This window comes from Acomys minous (assembly GCF_964271855.1).
Source record: "Acomys minous genome assembly, chromosome: 6".
Classification (NCBI taxonomy): Eukaryota; Metazoa; Chordata; class Mammalia; order Rodentia; family Muridae; genus Acomys; species Acomys minous.
Window position 1 is genome coordinate 115,482,478 of NC_140487.1, and position 15,545 is coordinate 115,498,022.

At 51.2% G+C, this 15,545-nt stretch overlaps 1 protein-coding gene across 2 annotated transcripts; it reads left to right on the forward strand.

The window, feature by feature from the left end:
- Positions 1 to 289: 289 nt before the first annotated feature.
- Positions 290 to 6,599, forward strand: LOC311600620 (group IIE secretory phospholipase A2). 2 transcript variants are annotated; one of them, XM_084787553.1, is made up of 5 exons: positions 290 to 308; positions 1,715 to 1,794; positions 2,786 to 2,924; positions 3,199 to 3,305; positions 4,305 to 6,599. In XM_084787553.1, exons 2-5 carry the CDS (start codon positions 1,755 to 1,757, stop codon positions 4,445 to 4,447), a joined length of 429 nt encoding a protein of 142 aa, XP_084643679.1. In that variant the 5' UTR covers positions 290 to 308; positions 1,715 to 1,754; the 3' UTR covers positions 4,448 to 6,599. The 2 variants fall into 2 exon arrangements, with proteins under 2 accessions (XP_084643679.1, XP_084643678.1); XM_084787552.1 differs by lacking the exon at positions 290 to 308 and adding an exon at positions 331 to 349.
- The last annotated feature ends 8,946 nt before the right edge of the window (positions 6,600 to 15,545 follow it).

Sequence of the window (15,545 nt, forward strand, 5' to 3'; positions counted from 1 at the left end):
CAGGATTCAAACCAGTTCCCAAAAGCAACTCTCTGAGAAGCAAGCCCTTCCCATGTTTCAGTGGTGCTGAAGACCAGGCCTCTTGGGAACTAAAGCTATGTTGCAGTGTTATTGGGAGTCAGCTCTTCCTGTGACTCATGGTTTGAGGCCCTTGTGACCCAGACCAGAAGCCAGGGACTGCCAGGAGAGCCCTCATTAAAATCAAAAGGAGACAGCAAGCAAAGGGACCTCTCTAGACTGTGACTCACAGCCGCAGGGTGTGCGAGGCAGGTGGACTCGTTTCTGGTCTCCATCAGCTCTGCAACAAGGTCAGAACTCACAGTACCCAGAGGCACCCCCACACCCGGAGGTAGGGGGACGGTGGGGGGGGGACCGCAAAGTAGCTGAACGTGGGTGGGCAGGGCTAGAGGTTGGGTCCCAGTCCTTGTGCACAGCCTTGTTTACAGGCCTTCCCTCCAGAGTGCAAATCCTTTCATCCCAAGTCACACAGCTCTCTCTCTCTCTCTCCCTCTTCTCCCCCCCCCCCCCCACTCCCGGACTCTATGGAGAAATCCCCTAGGGACGGCGGCGTTTCTGGCCAGAGTGTCTGGATTCCTTCTTCTGAGGCCCAGCCAAGGCCACTGAAAGAAGACAGAACCCAGGTCCTAAATGAGCAGCTGTGATTTGAAACAGGGAGGAGAGGTCATTGATGGTGCCCTGGGCACATGCTCCTATAATGGTCTTTTTTCCCCCAAAACTGAAAGAAAAATAGAGTATAAAGAAGTCAGGCTTTATAAATGTGCTGCTCTAAACACAGTCCAGGCTGTATTACACTCAGTCCTCTGATTTTATAGTAAATTATGATTTAAGAAGCACTAAGTTCCCTGCAGGGGTAAGACTTTTGGGGCTCCCTGGATCTACATTCTAACTCCCCATTTGCTGAGGGGAGCGTGTGTGTGTGTGTGTGTGTGTGTGTGTGTGTGTGTGTGTTTCCTCCTTTGTCACATGGGAATAATGAAAGCCGAAGAGTCATGGGGCTTCTGAGGGCTTGCCTTGGCCTTGTTTATGAGTGGCTTGCCTGTGGCTCCACACACGCTCAGTGAGAGCCAGTTCTCATGAAAGAGATGAGACAGCACGCCTCTGTCTCTACAATATAGACTGAAACACTGAGTTCCCAAGCAAAGGAAAGGGCCTGCCCATGGCCTCGGGATCAGTGGTGGCACCAGGGCTGAGAAGGCCCTGAGTGTTGATGGAAGTGGATGGTCAAGTTATCTCAGTCATGGGTCACGAACAGGGAAGGCTGGGGAGGGCCACTTCTGCCATGGAAACAGGACAGACTTGGAGCTGGGCCCTGTGAGAGTTTCAGGTTCGTCATGGCACTGGGTCTCATCCGCTGAGTTGGTTAAAAGGGAGCGAATGTCATGTAGCATGGGCGGTGGGGGAGGGGGACAGGGCACAGCCACTGGGTGCAAGGTGTGCAATTTTAGAATGTGGGGGTCGGGGCAGAGGGGGGAGGCAGGAGGAAAGATGGCCAGAAGCCTGCCCCACCCCTGTCCCCACACCCGCTTGGGTACTAGCTGGCCCCTCCCCTGGGAACTTAGCCAAAGTGTCAAAGCTAGAAGAGTATTGCATCACTGGGCGCTCAGGGGTTAATGACGGGGAGTGGGCAGATTCTGTGTATTTAACTAGCTGAAAGGTGGCCTGAGATCAGAGGCCACTGCTCACTTCCTCCCAGGCCAGCAGGCTCCTCTGCCCCCAGGCTTACCTCCCCCACGATGAAACCTCCCCTCGCCCTGGTTTTCCTTTGCCTCTTGGGTAAGTGACCTTCATGACCTCCCCCCCCCCCCCGCCACCCCACCCCCACTTGGCAATAGGAAGCTCTCTGGATGTCTGAGCATGGCTCTGCAACAGAGCATCACTGGGTACCAGGCGTGCTGCCTGAGCCAGCACTGACTGGAAGAGAGGGAGGGCAGGGAGAGGGCTGAGAAGAATGCAGTGAGAAAGGTAGTGGGGGCCATGGAATCACCAACCTGCGCCTCCCCACAGCTGAGTGAGAAGCACCAGAAGGAAGAATTTGGGGGAAAACAGGCCCAGGGGTGGGTGATAAGATCTTTGTGGGGGTGGGCAGAGTGCTGCTGGGGAGACAGGGGCTGAGGTCCGGGGAGATTAAAATTTTTCCGGGATTTAAAAAGTCAGTGGAGAGTGCCAACACAGCGTGAGCAATTAAAGGGCAGTGAGGGACATGAGGTGGGTAGGAGACGGCAAGGATGAAAAAGCACGAGGACCTAAGTTCGAATCCCCAAGACCCACATAAAAGCTAGGCATTGGTGGCACACGTCTGTAACACCCCAGTGCCAGGAGGCAGAGACAGGCAGATCCTACCAGCTTGCTGGCTAGCCAGTCTAGCCAAGTAGGCAAGGTTCTGGGTCCATCGAGAGATTATGTCTCAAAAAGTAAAGTGGGAAATAATAAAGGAATAAAGGAAACCGATACCAGCAGGTGGCTTCCATGGATATGCGTGTGTGGGTGACACTGGGGGGGGGGGGAAGAGAGAGAGAGAGAGAGAGAGAGAGAGAGAGAGAGAGAGAGAGAGAGAGAGAGAGGGGTGGGACCTAGGGGATTAAAGCCTTTAGGAGTAGTGTTGCTTGGTATCATTTTTATTGATAGCTGAGTGCTTTGCTTTGGGGAAGAAGCTTAATTGAGTAGATGGGGAAATGTCTGGAGTCCGATCTGAAGGGACTTGATGATGGAAGCCCGGGATGGGATGCTCACTGGCACCTTCTGGTCTCCGCCTCCTCTTCTGTAGTGGCCCTCGCTGGCGGGAACCTGGTCCAGTTTGGAGTGATGATTGAGAGGATGACAGGAAAGCCTGCGCTGCAGTACAACAACTACGGCTGCTACTGTGGTGTCGGTGGCTCCAACTGGCCAGTGGACCAGACTGACTGGTGAGCAGGAGGACCTATCTAGAGGGGGAGGGGCTGAGGAAGCAGACCAGGAGGAAGGAGGAGCTGGGGAAACAGCCCTGTAGGAAGGAGGAGCTAGAGAAGTAGCCCGGGAGGAAGGAGGAGCTGGGGAAGTAGCCCGGGAGGAAGGAGGAGCTGGGGGCACCTAGACAACAGTGATTCACACGCTACTTTCTTCCTGGATCCTGGGGCCTCAGTGGCCCTGCTCCAGCCCAGCTGGACTCACAACCCCTCCAGGTTAACTCTGACCCCACAGGTGCTGCCACACCCACGACTGCTGCTATGACCGAGTGAAGAAGCTGGGCTGTGAGCCTAAGCTGGAAAAGTACCTCTTCTCTGTCAATCGGGACACCATCTTCTGTGGTAGGTGGCCAACCGCAGCATGAGCCAGCCAGACACTGGGTAGGCAGGTGTCCCTCCACATGGTGACCTTGGTCCTCGTCACAGGGCCAGACCCGTTAGGCTTCTCATCCTCACATAAGAGTGGAAAGGTTTGTCCTTGTGTTTCCACACTTACTGGGCATCCAGGCTATGCTGCCTTGGGACCCATCGGTGGAGCCCTTGCTCTGCCCCCAGCCTCTGGGGAGCGAGTAGGAGGGACTGGCTTGAGCCACGCCCAGAGCTGTATTCACACGGCCCGCCCCTAGGAGGAGCCAAGTGGAGCTGTGAGTCCATTCTCACACGCTGTTTGCACCCCACGCTTTGGCGAGCTTTATGCCTCTTTGGCCCTATTAGCTTTCCTCTGCGCCTCATCTAGGGAACTAGCCTAAGCCAAGAACACCCAAAGGCCACTTAAATCAGAGGATCCGACTTTCTTCCCAATGTAAAGCCAGGAACGGCCTGGAGGAAAGTAAGGCCTGGTGATGCATGGGCGTAAGGCTCAGAGAAGGACCCAGGCAGTGAGAGGCTCAGGCTCAACACAAGACTCAGAGGCCTGTGCCGATGTGTGAGCCAAGACCAGGCACCACGGAGGCAGCGTTGGCTCGGACTGTCTTGCATCTGCGTGGGATAGCTCAGCAAGACAAGCTGCATCAGATCCTTGTCACTGAGGCTTGTTACAGCCTTAGCACGAGGAAGATGAGAGATGGTGAAGCCTCTCTCCGAACAGGAGAAGGCCAAGAGTGTGTGCGTGGGATCGGAGAGGAAGAAAACACCCAGAACAAAGTTGTGGCTTAGTGTCCTGGACCTGGCAGGCCAGCCCTTGAGTGACAAATGCATGAAACATCCCCTTGGGTGCGGGATTCCATAGGACGTGGGAAAGGGGCTGAGGATGGCGCTGGGGAACCTGGACCACAGAGCAGCCGGGAGCCACCCACCCCCAGCCGCCACCCTAGTCCCTGGCTTGTTTCCGTTCCCCTCTAGCTGGTAGAACCACTTGCCAGCGGCAGACCTGTGAATGCGACAAGAGGGCCGCGCTCTGCTTTCGCCACCACCTGGGCACTTATAACCGCAAGTACGCCCATTACCCTAGTAAGCTGTGCACTGGGCCCACTCCACCCTGCTGAGGCCCTGTTTACCTCCATAGCCACCTCCAGGCTCTTGCTGTCCTGGGCCCGGAGAAGCGTGGACCCCAAATTCCTCTCCTGCAAACCCATCCCTCCCCTCAGAGATCACAGGCCCCCAGCCTCTGGGTACCACACCTGTCCCCCAAGGATCAGCTCAAGGAGCCACGAGACTCACCGGCACTCACCCGGAGCCACTAAGTGCCTCCTGGCACCTCAGTTTCCTCCTCGGAATGAGAACGCTGTTTCCTGTAAGTCGAATTCGCGCTTCCATTGCCTTCTGGAATTTAGATGAACACTTCCTTCCATTGACTCATTCCTCCATCCATACAGTTAGTCCTATTTCGAGCCCCTGTCCTAGGCCAGTGCAATGCTAAGCACCGTCATACAGTGGGGACAGATGCAACACGGTGGCTCCGGTCTGCAGGGCAAGCAATCAGTCCCTTGTTTTCTACAACTATAAGCTCCCATGCTCTCGTGCCTCTCAGTCCATGGCCTGAAACTCACTATGTGAAACAGTCTGAGCACGCACAGAGACCCGCCTGCCTCTGCCTCCTGAGGCCTGAGATGAAAGGTGTGTGCCACCACGCCCGGGCCACACTTCGCTTTTTGTCTACCATCTTATGCAAGACTGGTTCTCTCTGCAAGGAATATCTCTGGCCAGATGGCTTACTATGAGAAGCATTTAAAAAAAAAAAAACCTAAAAATATTGTCCCCTTTGTCGTCAGACTTCAAAATGCCCCCACTAGCAAGGACTAATTTAGACGGGAAAGTAGCCTTGGATCCATCTTGTCCAACCCTCACTTTTAAACAACAGCTTCGGAGGTTTTGTTTGTTTTGAGGCAGGGTCTCATGTAGCCCGCGCTGGCCTTGAACTGGTAGCCAACGATTAGCCATGAACTTCTGATCCTCCTGGGTGCTGGGATTACGCGCATTAACTGCCGCAGCTGTTTTTACACAGTGGCGGGCTTCATGCCTGCTAGTCACACCCTCTTTTTTTTTTTTTTTTTTTTTGTGATAGGCGAGTATCTGAGGGCCAGAGAGGCCGTACTCTTCCAAAGAGGTGTCCTCAATTCCAGGTCATTCAAGAAGTGGGCACTGGCTACTTCAGCCTGATATTCTAGTGTGGCCTTCTTAACCAGGCCTAACAGATGGAAAGGTCCAGGTGTCCAGGCAGGTCAGCAGTGAGCACACGCACCTGGCTCAGGCTCTGTCAAAGCAAGAAGAGTTCACCCTGCTAGGTGCATTAAAGTGTTCACAGCAGGGGAGGCCTGTGGCTACTCCAACAGCAAAAGCAAAGCTCGTAGGCAGATTTTACTCCTAACTACAGCTGCAGTCCCTCCGTCATCTATAGAGGTGGGCAGCCGCCTAAGGGTCGAGAAGAGCCTGGTCCACAGCACAGAGCAACGTAAGCATTGCTCGGGGCGCGTCTCACGGAGGACGCCGTGATAAATATCCACTCCCTTTGTCCTTTTCATGGTACAACAAGATCTCTGTGAGCGTGAAATCTAAGGGATGCATCATCAGGAACTTTGAAAGGTGAAGCATCTCATTGGTTGGAAAAAAAAGAGGTGGGCGGCAGGTGCGTCTCTTTTAACTGACTCAAACCACTGGGGAACAAGGCCTTAAAGCAAAAATGGCTGTGAGGGACACCAGCCTGACCCACATTTGACAGGCAGTGTGGTCCTCAGGCGCCCTCTGGTGTCCATCTTTTCGGATTGTTGGGAAGAAGATTGGCTCTGGCTTATGCCAGGAGTTTCCTGGCCTCTATCTGGTGGGCAAAGTGTACCCTGGGCTAGTGCCACTTTCAATAGTAACTATGTCAATAGAGCACCAAAGTTGGCCTCGCCGCCATCATAGGATGGCAAGGGACGTGGTGACACGGGAAAGTCCAGAAAGGAGACTGCGAAGTGTGGTTTGGGTGGGAAGACAAGGGGTTAATTTCTGAGCGGGGTTGGTTTCGGCTACAACGGGATGTTCTTGACAGATTTATAATTGTGTGACTAGCCAATAGGCAAAAGACTTAGGAAATACGGACTCCCGAGCAGAGCAGTCCGGGGGACCCAGCTCCCTCCCACCTCAGACCAGGCTGTGAGCCTGTGGACCGCAAGGGTCTCCTGTTTTCCCAGGTCTCAATAAATAGTCAGTGAATGAGTTCAAGAATCTGTCTAGATCCCATTTGCATGTGTGTGTCCTCGGTACAAATTCTGGACACTAGATCAAAACTTTGTGGAAACTGCTGACAAAAGAAGACAGAACAGGTACAGGTACGGCCCTGCGGTCTGCCATTTCATAGCAGCTGGTAGGCTCTAGGGCAGTGGTTCTCAACCTGTGGGTCGTGACCCCCCTTCAGGCCATGTGACCTTTTCACAAGGGTCACCCAAGACCATCGGAAAACATGGATATTTACATTATAATTCATAACAGTAGCAAAGTTACAGATATAAAATAGCAACCAAAAAAACATTACGGTTGGAGGGCACCGTAGCATGAAGAACTGTGTTAAAGGGTACACAGAATTAGGAAGGTTAAGAACCACTGCTGCAGGCCCTTGCTGCTCGGGAGGCTGACAAACAGACAGACAGCAGCTGCAGCAGTGACAGTGGCAGCCATGGCGTTAGAGAGCTCACACCTGATGCCAGGCCTGCTGTGGCAGAGAGTCATTAGGTTAACAGGCTACCCTACCCCCCAGGTGTGTAGGACAGCTGCCAATTGTTACAATCTAAGTGTTTGCACAAGTAAGATGGAACAGAGACTGCTTCCACAACAAATCTGTGATAAGGTTATATATATATACATACACACACACACACACACATACACACATACCACATGACAGGTATTTATGTCATATATATATATATACACATACACATACACATACACACCACATGACAGGTATTTATGTCATATATATATATATACACATACACATACACATACACACCACATGACAGGTATTTATGTCATATATGTATATACACGTACACATACACACCACATGACAGGTATTTATGTCATATATATATATACACATACACACCACATGACAGGTATTTATGTCATATATATATATATACATATATACACATACACATACACACCACATGACAGGTATTTATGTCATATATATATACACATACGCATACACACCACATGACAGGTATTTATGTCATATATATATATATACATATATACACATACACATACACACCACATGACAGGTATTTATGTCATATATATATACACATACGCATACACACCACATGACAGGTATTTATGTCATATATATATATATACACATACACATACACACCACATGACAGGTATTTGTGTCCTAAAAAATTGATGGCTGTCAGAGTAGCAATGCTACATAACATTGGGTGGTTGCTATTTACAGAATACTGCCCTTGGGTGCTTTATGTGAATTCATTGGATGGATGCCTGCATTCATGCATGGACAGATGCATAGGTGGATAGGTGGATGCATGTGTGTGTGGGTGGATGGATGAGTGGATGGCTGGATGGATACAAGCATGTGGGCCTGTGTTGGTGAAGGTGTGAGAGGATAGATGTATGTGGGCATGTATGTATGTATGTGTATGCGTGTATGTGTAAGGGTGGGTAGATGTGTGCATGTTGGGGGAGTGACTGAGTGCATAAGTGATAGATGGATGATGCATACATCGGTGCCTCTGTGAGGGATAGGAGAACGGGTGTGGGGGGGGATGGAGAGATGGATGGATACATGTGCGCATGCGTGTGGGGATGGATGGATGGATGGGATGAATGGGATGAACGGATAGGCAGGTGGATGGATGGGTAGATATGTGCGTATAAAGGAGTGAATAGATGGGTGGGTAGATGCATGCATATGCAGGTGTGAGGAGGTGAGTTAATAGGTAGATACACAGATTGATGGACATCTACGTGTGCATGATGAGCACATGGGTGCCTAGATAGACGGATCCATGGAGGATGAGCGGATCCATGTTTGTGTTGTGGTAGGGGTCTCTGAAAGCCAGGGAAAAGAAAAGAAACAGAAAATAGCCACGTTGGCCAGGCAATGTCCTTGAATACACACAAACTTGACATTTCTTCTGCATGCCCTCCCCTGCTTAGTAAGCCTTCCCAGAGACCTTGGAGGAAGGACAGAGAGACAGCCATGTGCTTCAGTCTCTGCCAAAATGCTTACATGAGACCTTGCTACATCCCCAACCAGCCTCCCAGGCGCCACATCTGGGGCATCTTTAGACTCCCACCTTAAGGCCAGACCCTGTTTTGCTGTTATTAGTCCCTCGTTTGGTTTTGTTTTACTTTGCTTTGCTTTGCTTTGTTTTCCAACTGAGACCACTAACATAATTAAAAGCTGTTTTTCTGAAGATGTCTCTGTGTCTCGTCTCTTGATGAGTGGGTGGGTGGGTGCATGGTGGAGGGCAGATGGATGGGTCTATTGCTGATGGATGGATGGATGGATGGATGGATGGATAGATGGATGGATAGATGAGGAAATTAAGCAAGAGGCTGCATCAAAGCTGGGGAGGGAGCATGGATGTTTCATAGCTTTTCTCTCTGATTTTGGTATGAGCATTGAGATTGGTTTTGTTTTTGTTCCTATTATGCCCCTAACAGAAGCAATACGCCACACGCTCCATTAAATAACTTGCTGAATAAGCGATTATAAATCACAACAGAATTCCTGAGTTAGTTGGAGAGCCTATGACATCCTAGGCATTCATCTTGTGACTTATGACATCATAGGCATTCACCTCGTGACTTATGACATCAGAAGCATTCACCTCGTGACTGGAAGGCCCAATACTTCATTAAGGTATATTCTTCCTTCCCATGATGCTGTAGAGAGAGAAGCTAGCTACTGTCACCTGGCAGACAAGACTCTCCACAGTCTCCATCGTGCCTGCAGATCACTTCCTTGATTTCTACCGTGTCACTCCCTGGCTCTCCACAAATCATCAGCGGCTCTCTATTGTCCACTAGGCCCTGGCACTCACGGCTTGGTACTGTTAAATCACAGGCTTGTCATTTTAAGGCAGAGGTCACGCTTAAGATGGCAGATATCCCAACCTGCAGAAAGCAGCAGACCTCGCTCCACTGCAGCCATCTCCCTGGGACAAGAGTTAAAAAGCTGATCTGTGGGCGCACACCTGTAATCCCAGCACTCAGAGTTGGCAGATTTCTGTGAGTTCGAGGCTCCTAGTTTATGGTCCTACCTGTACCTAGCTCCTCTGCTCTCCAGTCATGTAGGCTAGCCCCATAAACCATGTAGGCTATCTACGTAAAATATGCAGACTATCCCAGACTAACTCATGCCATGTAAAACCTCCTGCCAGCCCCTGGAAACTTATTAAAAGTCACATATGTCACTTGCAAGCTGATGCCATCCTCAGGCAAAGTGCCACATTTCAGTCTGGGTCTTTCCTAGTGCCACTTACCCCGCTTCTCTGGGTCCTTTCATGGTAGGCAGCCTTGGACCTGCAGCCTGTCTGCACGCCTATCTTTAATCTGGGACCTGTCTATCCTTTTCTGTGTTATTGCTCCAAACAGTAAGTGCTCCATTAGATAAGCTGCTGAAGAAATGAGATGTCCCAGCAGAATGCCTGCATGAACTGAAGGGCCTAATTATGATGGGGTAGCTCCACCAGCCTCCGAGCAAGTTTTAAGGTTTAAATGAATGCCTGGGCCATTATGGACACTCCACCTACACTCAGCTAACCCGTTGCACATCCACATCCTCGGCTACGCTCATCACAGCCATGATGCTAAAGCACCTGACCTGTTGGTCCCAGGGCTGTATGATGTAACTGGAGTTTAGGGCAAAAGCCCTGGCTCCAGCAGCTCCATGACTAGGCTAGGCTCAACCACTCAACATCCCAGGAACCTAAAGAGACAGGGCATCCTGAAAGCAATGTAGCTCTGTTGGTAGAGTGCTTGCTTAGCCTACAGGAAGTCCTGCATTGTTCAATCAATCCCTGCATTGCATTAAATTGGATACGGAAGAGCAAGTCAGTATTTCCAACACTGGGAAGACGGAGGCGGAAGGGCCAAGAGTTCAGGGTCATCCTCAGCTACATAGTGAGTTTGAGGCCACTCTGGGTTACAAGAGAATCTGTCTCAAAAGGCAAAACGAATGCCAAGGAGCTGAGAGATCCCAAGTTGACCTTGGGGTGCTGATAAGAGCTATAGATTTAAAGAGGAAACGTGAGTCCCGGTTTAAGGGGATCAGCTCCAGGCTGCAGCCTCTGCAGGCACGCTCACTCTCCTCCAGTGGGTGGTTTGTCCGTCCCCGTCCTGCATGATTTCTTCTTCCTGGAATCCAAGGTGACTACAGGTTTGGGACAATGGCTTTTTATGCTTTCAGGGAGATGAGGGATTTGAGGGAGATGAGACGGGTTTAGGCAGACAAAAACACCTTAGAAACTGACTGGCCCATTGAGCCCAAACCAGAGTGAAGGTGACAGACAACAAACAAAGGCAGGTGTGCCAGTTTTCAGTTGCCTGTGAGCTCAAGACTGGAGTCAGCGCCTCCCAGCAAAGCCAGCTTCTAAATGCCTGCTTCAGCTGAACTATCTATCTGTGGAAAGGGGCACTATACACAGCTGGTAAGCACTGCACTGGTTCATCTGACCAGCCCCTTGGCTCCTTACCATGAGAGCAAGAGCTTAAGTGGGTCCCGATTTGAGAGTCATCAGCCTTCAACGCCTTTTAGCTGGGGTCCCCAGAGGCAAACTGGTGAAGCTGCCAAAAGAGATGCTGTGGAAGTTCTTCCTGAAAGGCAGCTACCTGCCACGTGCTCAGAACACAATGCAGAACACCACACAGCCCAGCTGGACTAGATCTGCCACATCTCTAGATCTCACTGGGGAAGCACATCATTGCTTTTCCCGGAAGCCTTGAGAAAATGAGTCCAGTCTCCCTCCCACCTTGCCCGTGTGTCCTTGGGAAACCCTACCCTAATCGCAGTTTTCCCACTCAGGGCTTCATTGACGCTGGTCTTTGCTGCAGAGCATCTTCCTTCACACACAGACCACTAGGCTTCCCTTGGTGTCTCTGAACTCCTGAGCCATCTGCTCAGCCTTTCTTTAGGTCATCTTTTGTCTGTTTGGGTTCGTCATTTTGTTTTCTGGGACCGGACCTCGTGTAGCCCAGGCTGCCCTCAAATTTGCAATGTAACCAAGAATGACCTTGAACTTCTGGTTTTCCTGAGATTGCTGTTATGTGCACAGCATTTATATGGTGCCCTGGACGGAACCTGGGGCCTCATGCATGCAAAGCACGCACACAGCCCTCTGAGCTGCATCTCCATGTTCCCTTGGGTCACAGTTGTCTCAGCTTTCACCCCTACACTGGGAAGCCTTTGGTCAACAGGGTCCCCAGCTGTGTCCAAAGACCCAAGAGAGGCAGTGGTTTTAAGATGGAGTCTCAGATGTTTGGGCGGGTGAATAAACTGCATACAAGTGATACCCAAATCCCACCAGCAGAGATTCTGGCTGGTTTCAGACAGGATGCAGTTTCCTTTGGCAGAGCCGGAAGCTCTGAAGCAGCTGGACTGGTCGCCATCCTCTCCCACCAAGAGTACTCAGCGTGCATCAGTGTAGTCTCAGAGCATGCATCGTTCCAAGCAGCCCAGGCAAAACTGGGTCAGAGCAGGGACAGGCATGGAGTCGGCCGGACTAGGCAAGTGTACTATTCGAGCACCCTGAGGGGCATTACAAGAGGGAGCCTTGCTGGTGCCTTGCAGGTGGCAGCTGACACAGAGATTGTCAAGACATGTTGTGAGGTGCCAGACAGGTCTTAACAACGGTCTGCCAGGCCATGAGACAGCCACACTCACCGGCATCCACGCTACCTCTGCCAGGCCCCACCCTACTACCCAGCTAGAATACTGAGTCTAAGCACCTCCGACCTCCCATACAAAAGTCTCTGAAAAGGACATTTCCCAGCATGCTCCCTCAGTTCCTCTTACTCTCCCTAGCGGCAGGAAACCACTGGGGAGAAGAATCTGAGCCAACGATGTAGCTCAGTGGTAGAGCACAGGCCTAGACCCCACCCAGGCAGCAAGCACACAAACAGAGAAAAACAAACCAACCTCAACTTTGCTTTTAAACTATAATTTATTGATATACAAAACCCATTTCAAAGATAAAGTGGCACGTCTTTGCGGCTTCTATTGCACCAAGTGTTGAAGATTAAAAACACAAAAACATTTGGTTCTTAAAACACTGCAAATAGCCAAGTACAGTACTTTGGTAAATAAAGAATAAAATGATCCAAATGAACACAATCTGTGGAAACAGAAAGCCTAGGGGAAATGGGCTCAAGACACCAGGAAATGGTGATTTCTTCCACTACATCCCTAGCTAAGGCAGACTTGCTCAGTCTCTGGGTCATGACCCCACAGAGACCTTAGACGTCTCTAGACTGGAGCTAGCACAAGTACAGTGCAATTAGAAAAAAAGGAGCAGCAGACGCAGTGGCTCTCCTTTTAGGGGGACAGACACACCAGCACTGTGCCCGGGAAGGGGAGGAGGATGGTGAGTGCCAAGCCTGACTCAAGACCCGTGTCTGCCCTTCTCTGGGCTTAGTGCTAGTAAGTGACGCTGGGAGGGGAGCAGCCATGGAAAAATGAACCCCCAAGAATAGGAAGACAGGAGGAGCCCCAAGCTAGCAGGGCTCAGGTTTCAACAGCGGGCTCGGTCAGGGATCCGAGCAGAGGCTGAGGGCTGATGAACTTCATTGCCTGCTGTGGAGGCTGAAACAGGGGCCTGCAGGACGCTCCTGTGCAGGGATCAGACCCCAGAGGTTTCCCTCTGTGCACAGGGAATCCTGGTGTGCCCTCCTCATTGTAAACTCACTGTGCAAGTGTGCAATTGTACAAGAGTGTCCTCACCACGGCCACCAGCCTTCTCCAGTGACCAGGAGCAAAGTCAACATTCAACTGAGTTACTGAACAGTCAGAGTGAGACTCTAGAGAGAACTTTACCTGGGACAGAGGGCCAGGCTATCACAGGACATAGCTCTCCCCTGAGCCCAGCGTCAAAGTGCAGGGAGCCACACACTGCACTCCCACTTATAAGGCAGGCATGGTACTGTCTACACTCAGCAGACCCGATCAACTGGCCCCATCAGTCAACTGTCACAACCTAAGCACAAAGCTCTAGCTTCAACTCAAGGATGACCTTGGAAACAGGATGAGGGGCTGCACCTGGCCTGGGCCTGGAGGTAAGAGGTAAGATGCTGCATGCCCACCTGGGGCTCTGGAAGGGCTATAAAAGTTATGTCTCAGGAGGCTTGTTCACACATCCTCTGCTTGAGGTGACTGGGTCCACTCTGTCTGGGGATCTGGGTTCCTCTACCCATCAGCTGTCTGAGCTGAACATTGCAGAGGTAAAGTAAGGGCACTCTATGCTGTCCTGGTAAAACCCAGGCAAACAGTAGTCTCTCGGAATGTGAGACTGACCGCAAGGACTCACTCTGAGCTCAGTGCACTGGCAAACCCACCTGACACTACCAGGTAACCTGAGCCACTGTCACCAGCCTTGCCATGGCAGTTCACGTTGCCGGTCCCCAGGGGAGTAGGGCACTAAGCCTGGGCTACAGAAAGGTTCCCCACTGGGCCCCATTCCAAGGGCTCTGCAAGGTCAGCCCGCTTCCCTTTCACAATCACAATAGGGTTGGAAGTGTCTTCAGAGCTCACGGGAGAAACCTCGAGCAACCCTGACAGGCAGATCTGTCTCGCTGCCACAAGTCCTGGCTGGACTTTGCTCCCTGAAGGTGGACACTCTTGTTGAAAACCCAAATGAACACACGTCTTCTCACACTGCCTCCTGGTGGACTGGGCTATCTAGAGGCACAGACTGTTAAGTCATCTGCCTACAGTGCAAAAGTGTTGCCATCATTTTTATTTTAACCCTAAATTATTCTTAAAATCTAGAAAACCTCTCTACAGTTTATAAGGCCTGAGAACAGCCATGAAGCACTATGGCTTTTCTTTGTGGCCTCCTGATGAGCTACCACAACACTCTCAGGTAGCAGCTGAAATAGCCAGATGGCCGACAGGTTCCCTTCCCTTCCAGGGACAGCTTCTCTGAGAGGACCTAAGTGGAGGAACAGTGTTAACCATTGTCACCCGAAAGCTCAGTGCACTGAGCCTCACCTTGTCTGCCAAGGAGGTAACTGTCAGGTGCCCGCTTACGTGGTGATGCCTATGGACCACCCATCTCTCACGTGGTGAGACTGAGGTAGTGAAGTCACATTCCGAGCCTGAGCTGGGCAACACACCAAAGCTGGGTGCAGGCACCCCACTTTCAATAATCAGCCTGTTAGAGAAAACACACCAACTGACACTGGAAAGCTGGACGGTGACAAACTGACTTGCTTTAAAGAAACTGCTACTGTGTTCCAGAAAGCAGAGGGTACCACCAGAGGCAGGTAACTCAGAACTAAATGCCAATGTGTGAGGAAAAGCATTCCCCATGAGCAGCTCCAACACCCAGGAGGCCCAAAGGCCCTCCTCAGCCAGGTAAGCAGCTGAGTGCCCCTTGGGCTTCTGGGAGCTAGCCATAGCTTGCATGCTTAAGTGCCTCGGATGGAACCCAGGGCTTCCCACACACTAGGCAAGTATGTTGCCACTGAGCATGCTACCCTGACCTTTCTGCAAGGGACCTGGCATTCTGTGGTCAGGCAACACAAAGGAGGGAGCAGAGAGCTTTCATTCACGCCCTGCCCTGGGTGACCCCAGAGAACACTGGCTCCATCTGTACAACATAGCAGCCCCACCCCGCCCCTTACTGAGACAAGCCTGAGCCTGCAGCTGAGGAGAACAAAACGCCGCGTAGTTTGCAAATGTGCACAACACTGCAATGTCCTGTACGCAGGAAGCAACACAACGTCCTGGGAGAGATTCCAGGAGATTTCTGGTGTTCCAAACACAAAGTCCCAAAGCCACACAAACGGGAGATGAAAGGGCATCCTTCACCTGCTAAGAACCCGCGACCTGCCCGGACAGTGCTTTCTGTGCCTAGCTGGCTATTTTGTGATGGGTTGGGTTTTTTGGGTTTTTTTTTTTTTTTTGCCTCTATT

Excerpts from the sequence above, each read along its gene's own strand:
- LOC311600620 (XM_084787553.1), top strand. The coding sequence starts at position 1,755 with ATGAAACCTCCCCTCGCCCTGGTTTTCCTTTGCCTCTTGG. Across the intron at positions 1,795-2,785 it reads GGTTTTCCTTTGCCTCTTGG|TGGCCCTCGCTGGCGGGAAC; the intron begins GTAAGTGACCTT and ends CCTCTTCTGTAG. Across the intron at positions 3,306-4,304 it reads TCGGGACACCATCTTCTGTG|CTGGTAGAACCACTTGCCAG; the intron begins GTAGGTGGCCAA and ends GTTCCCCTCTAG.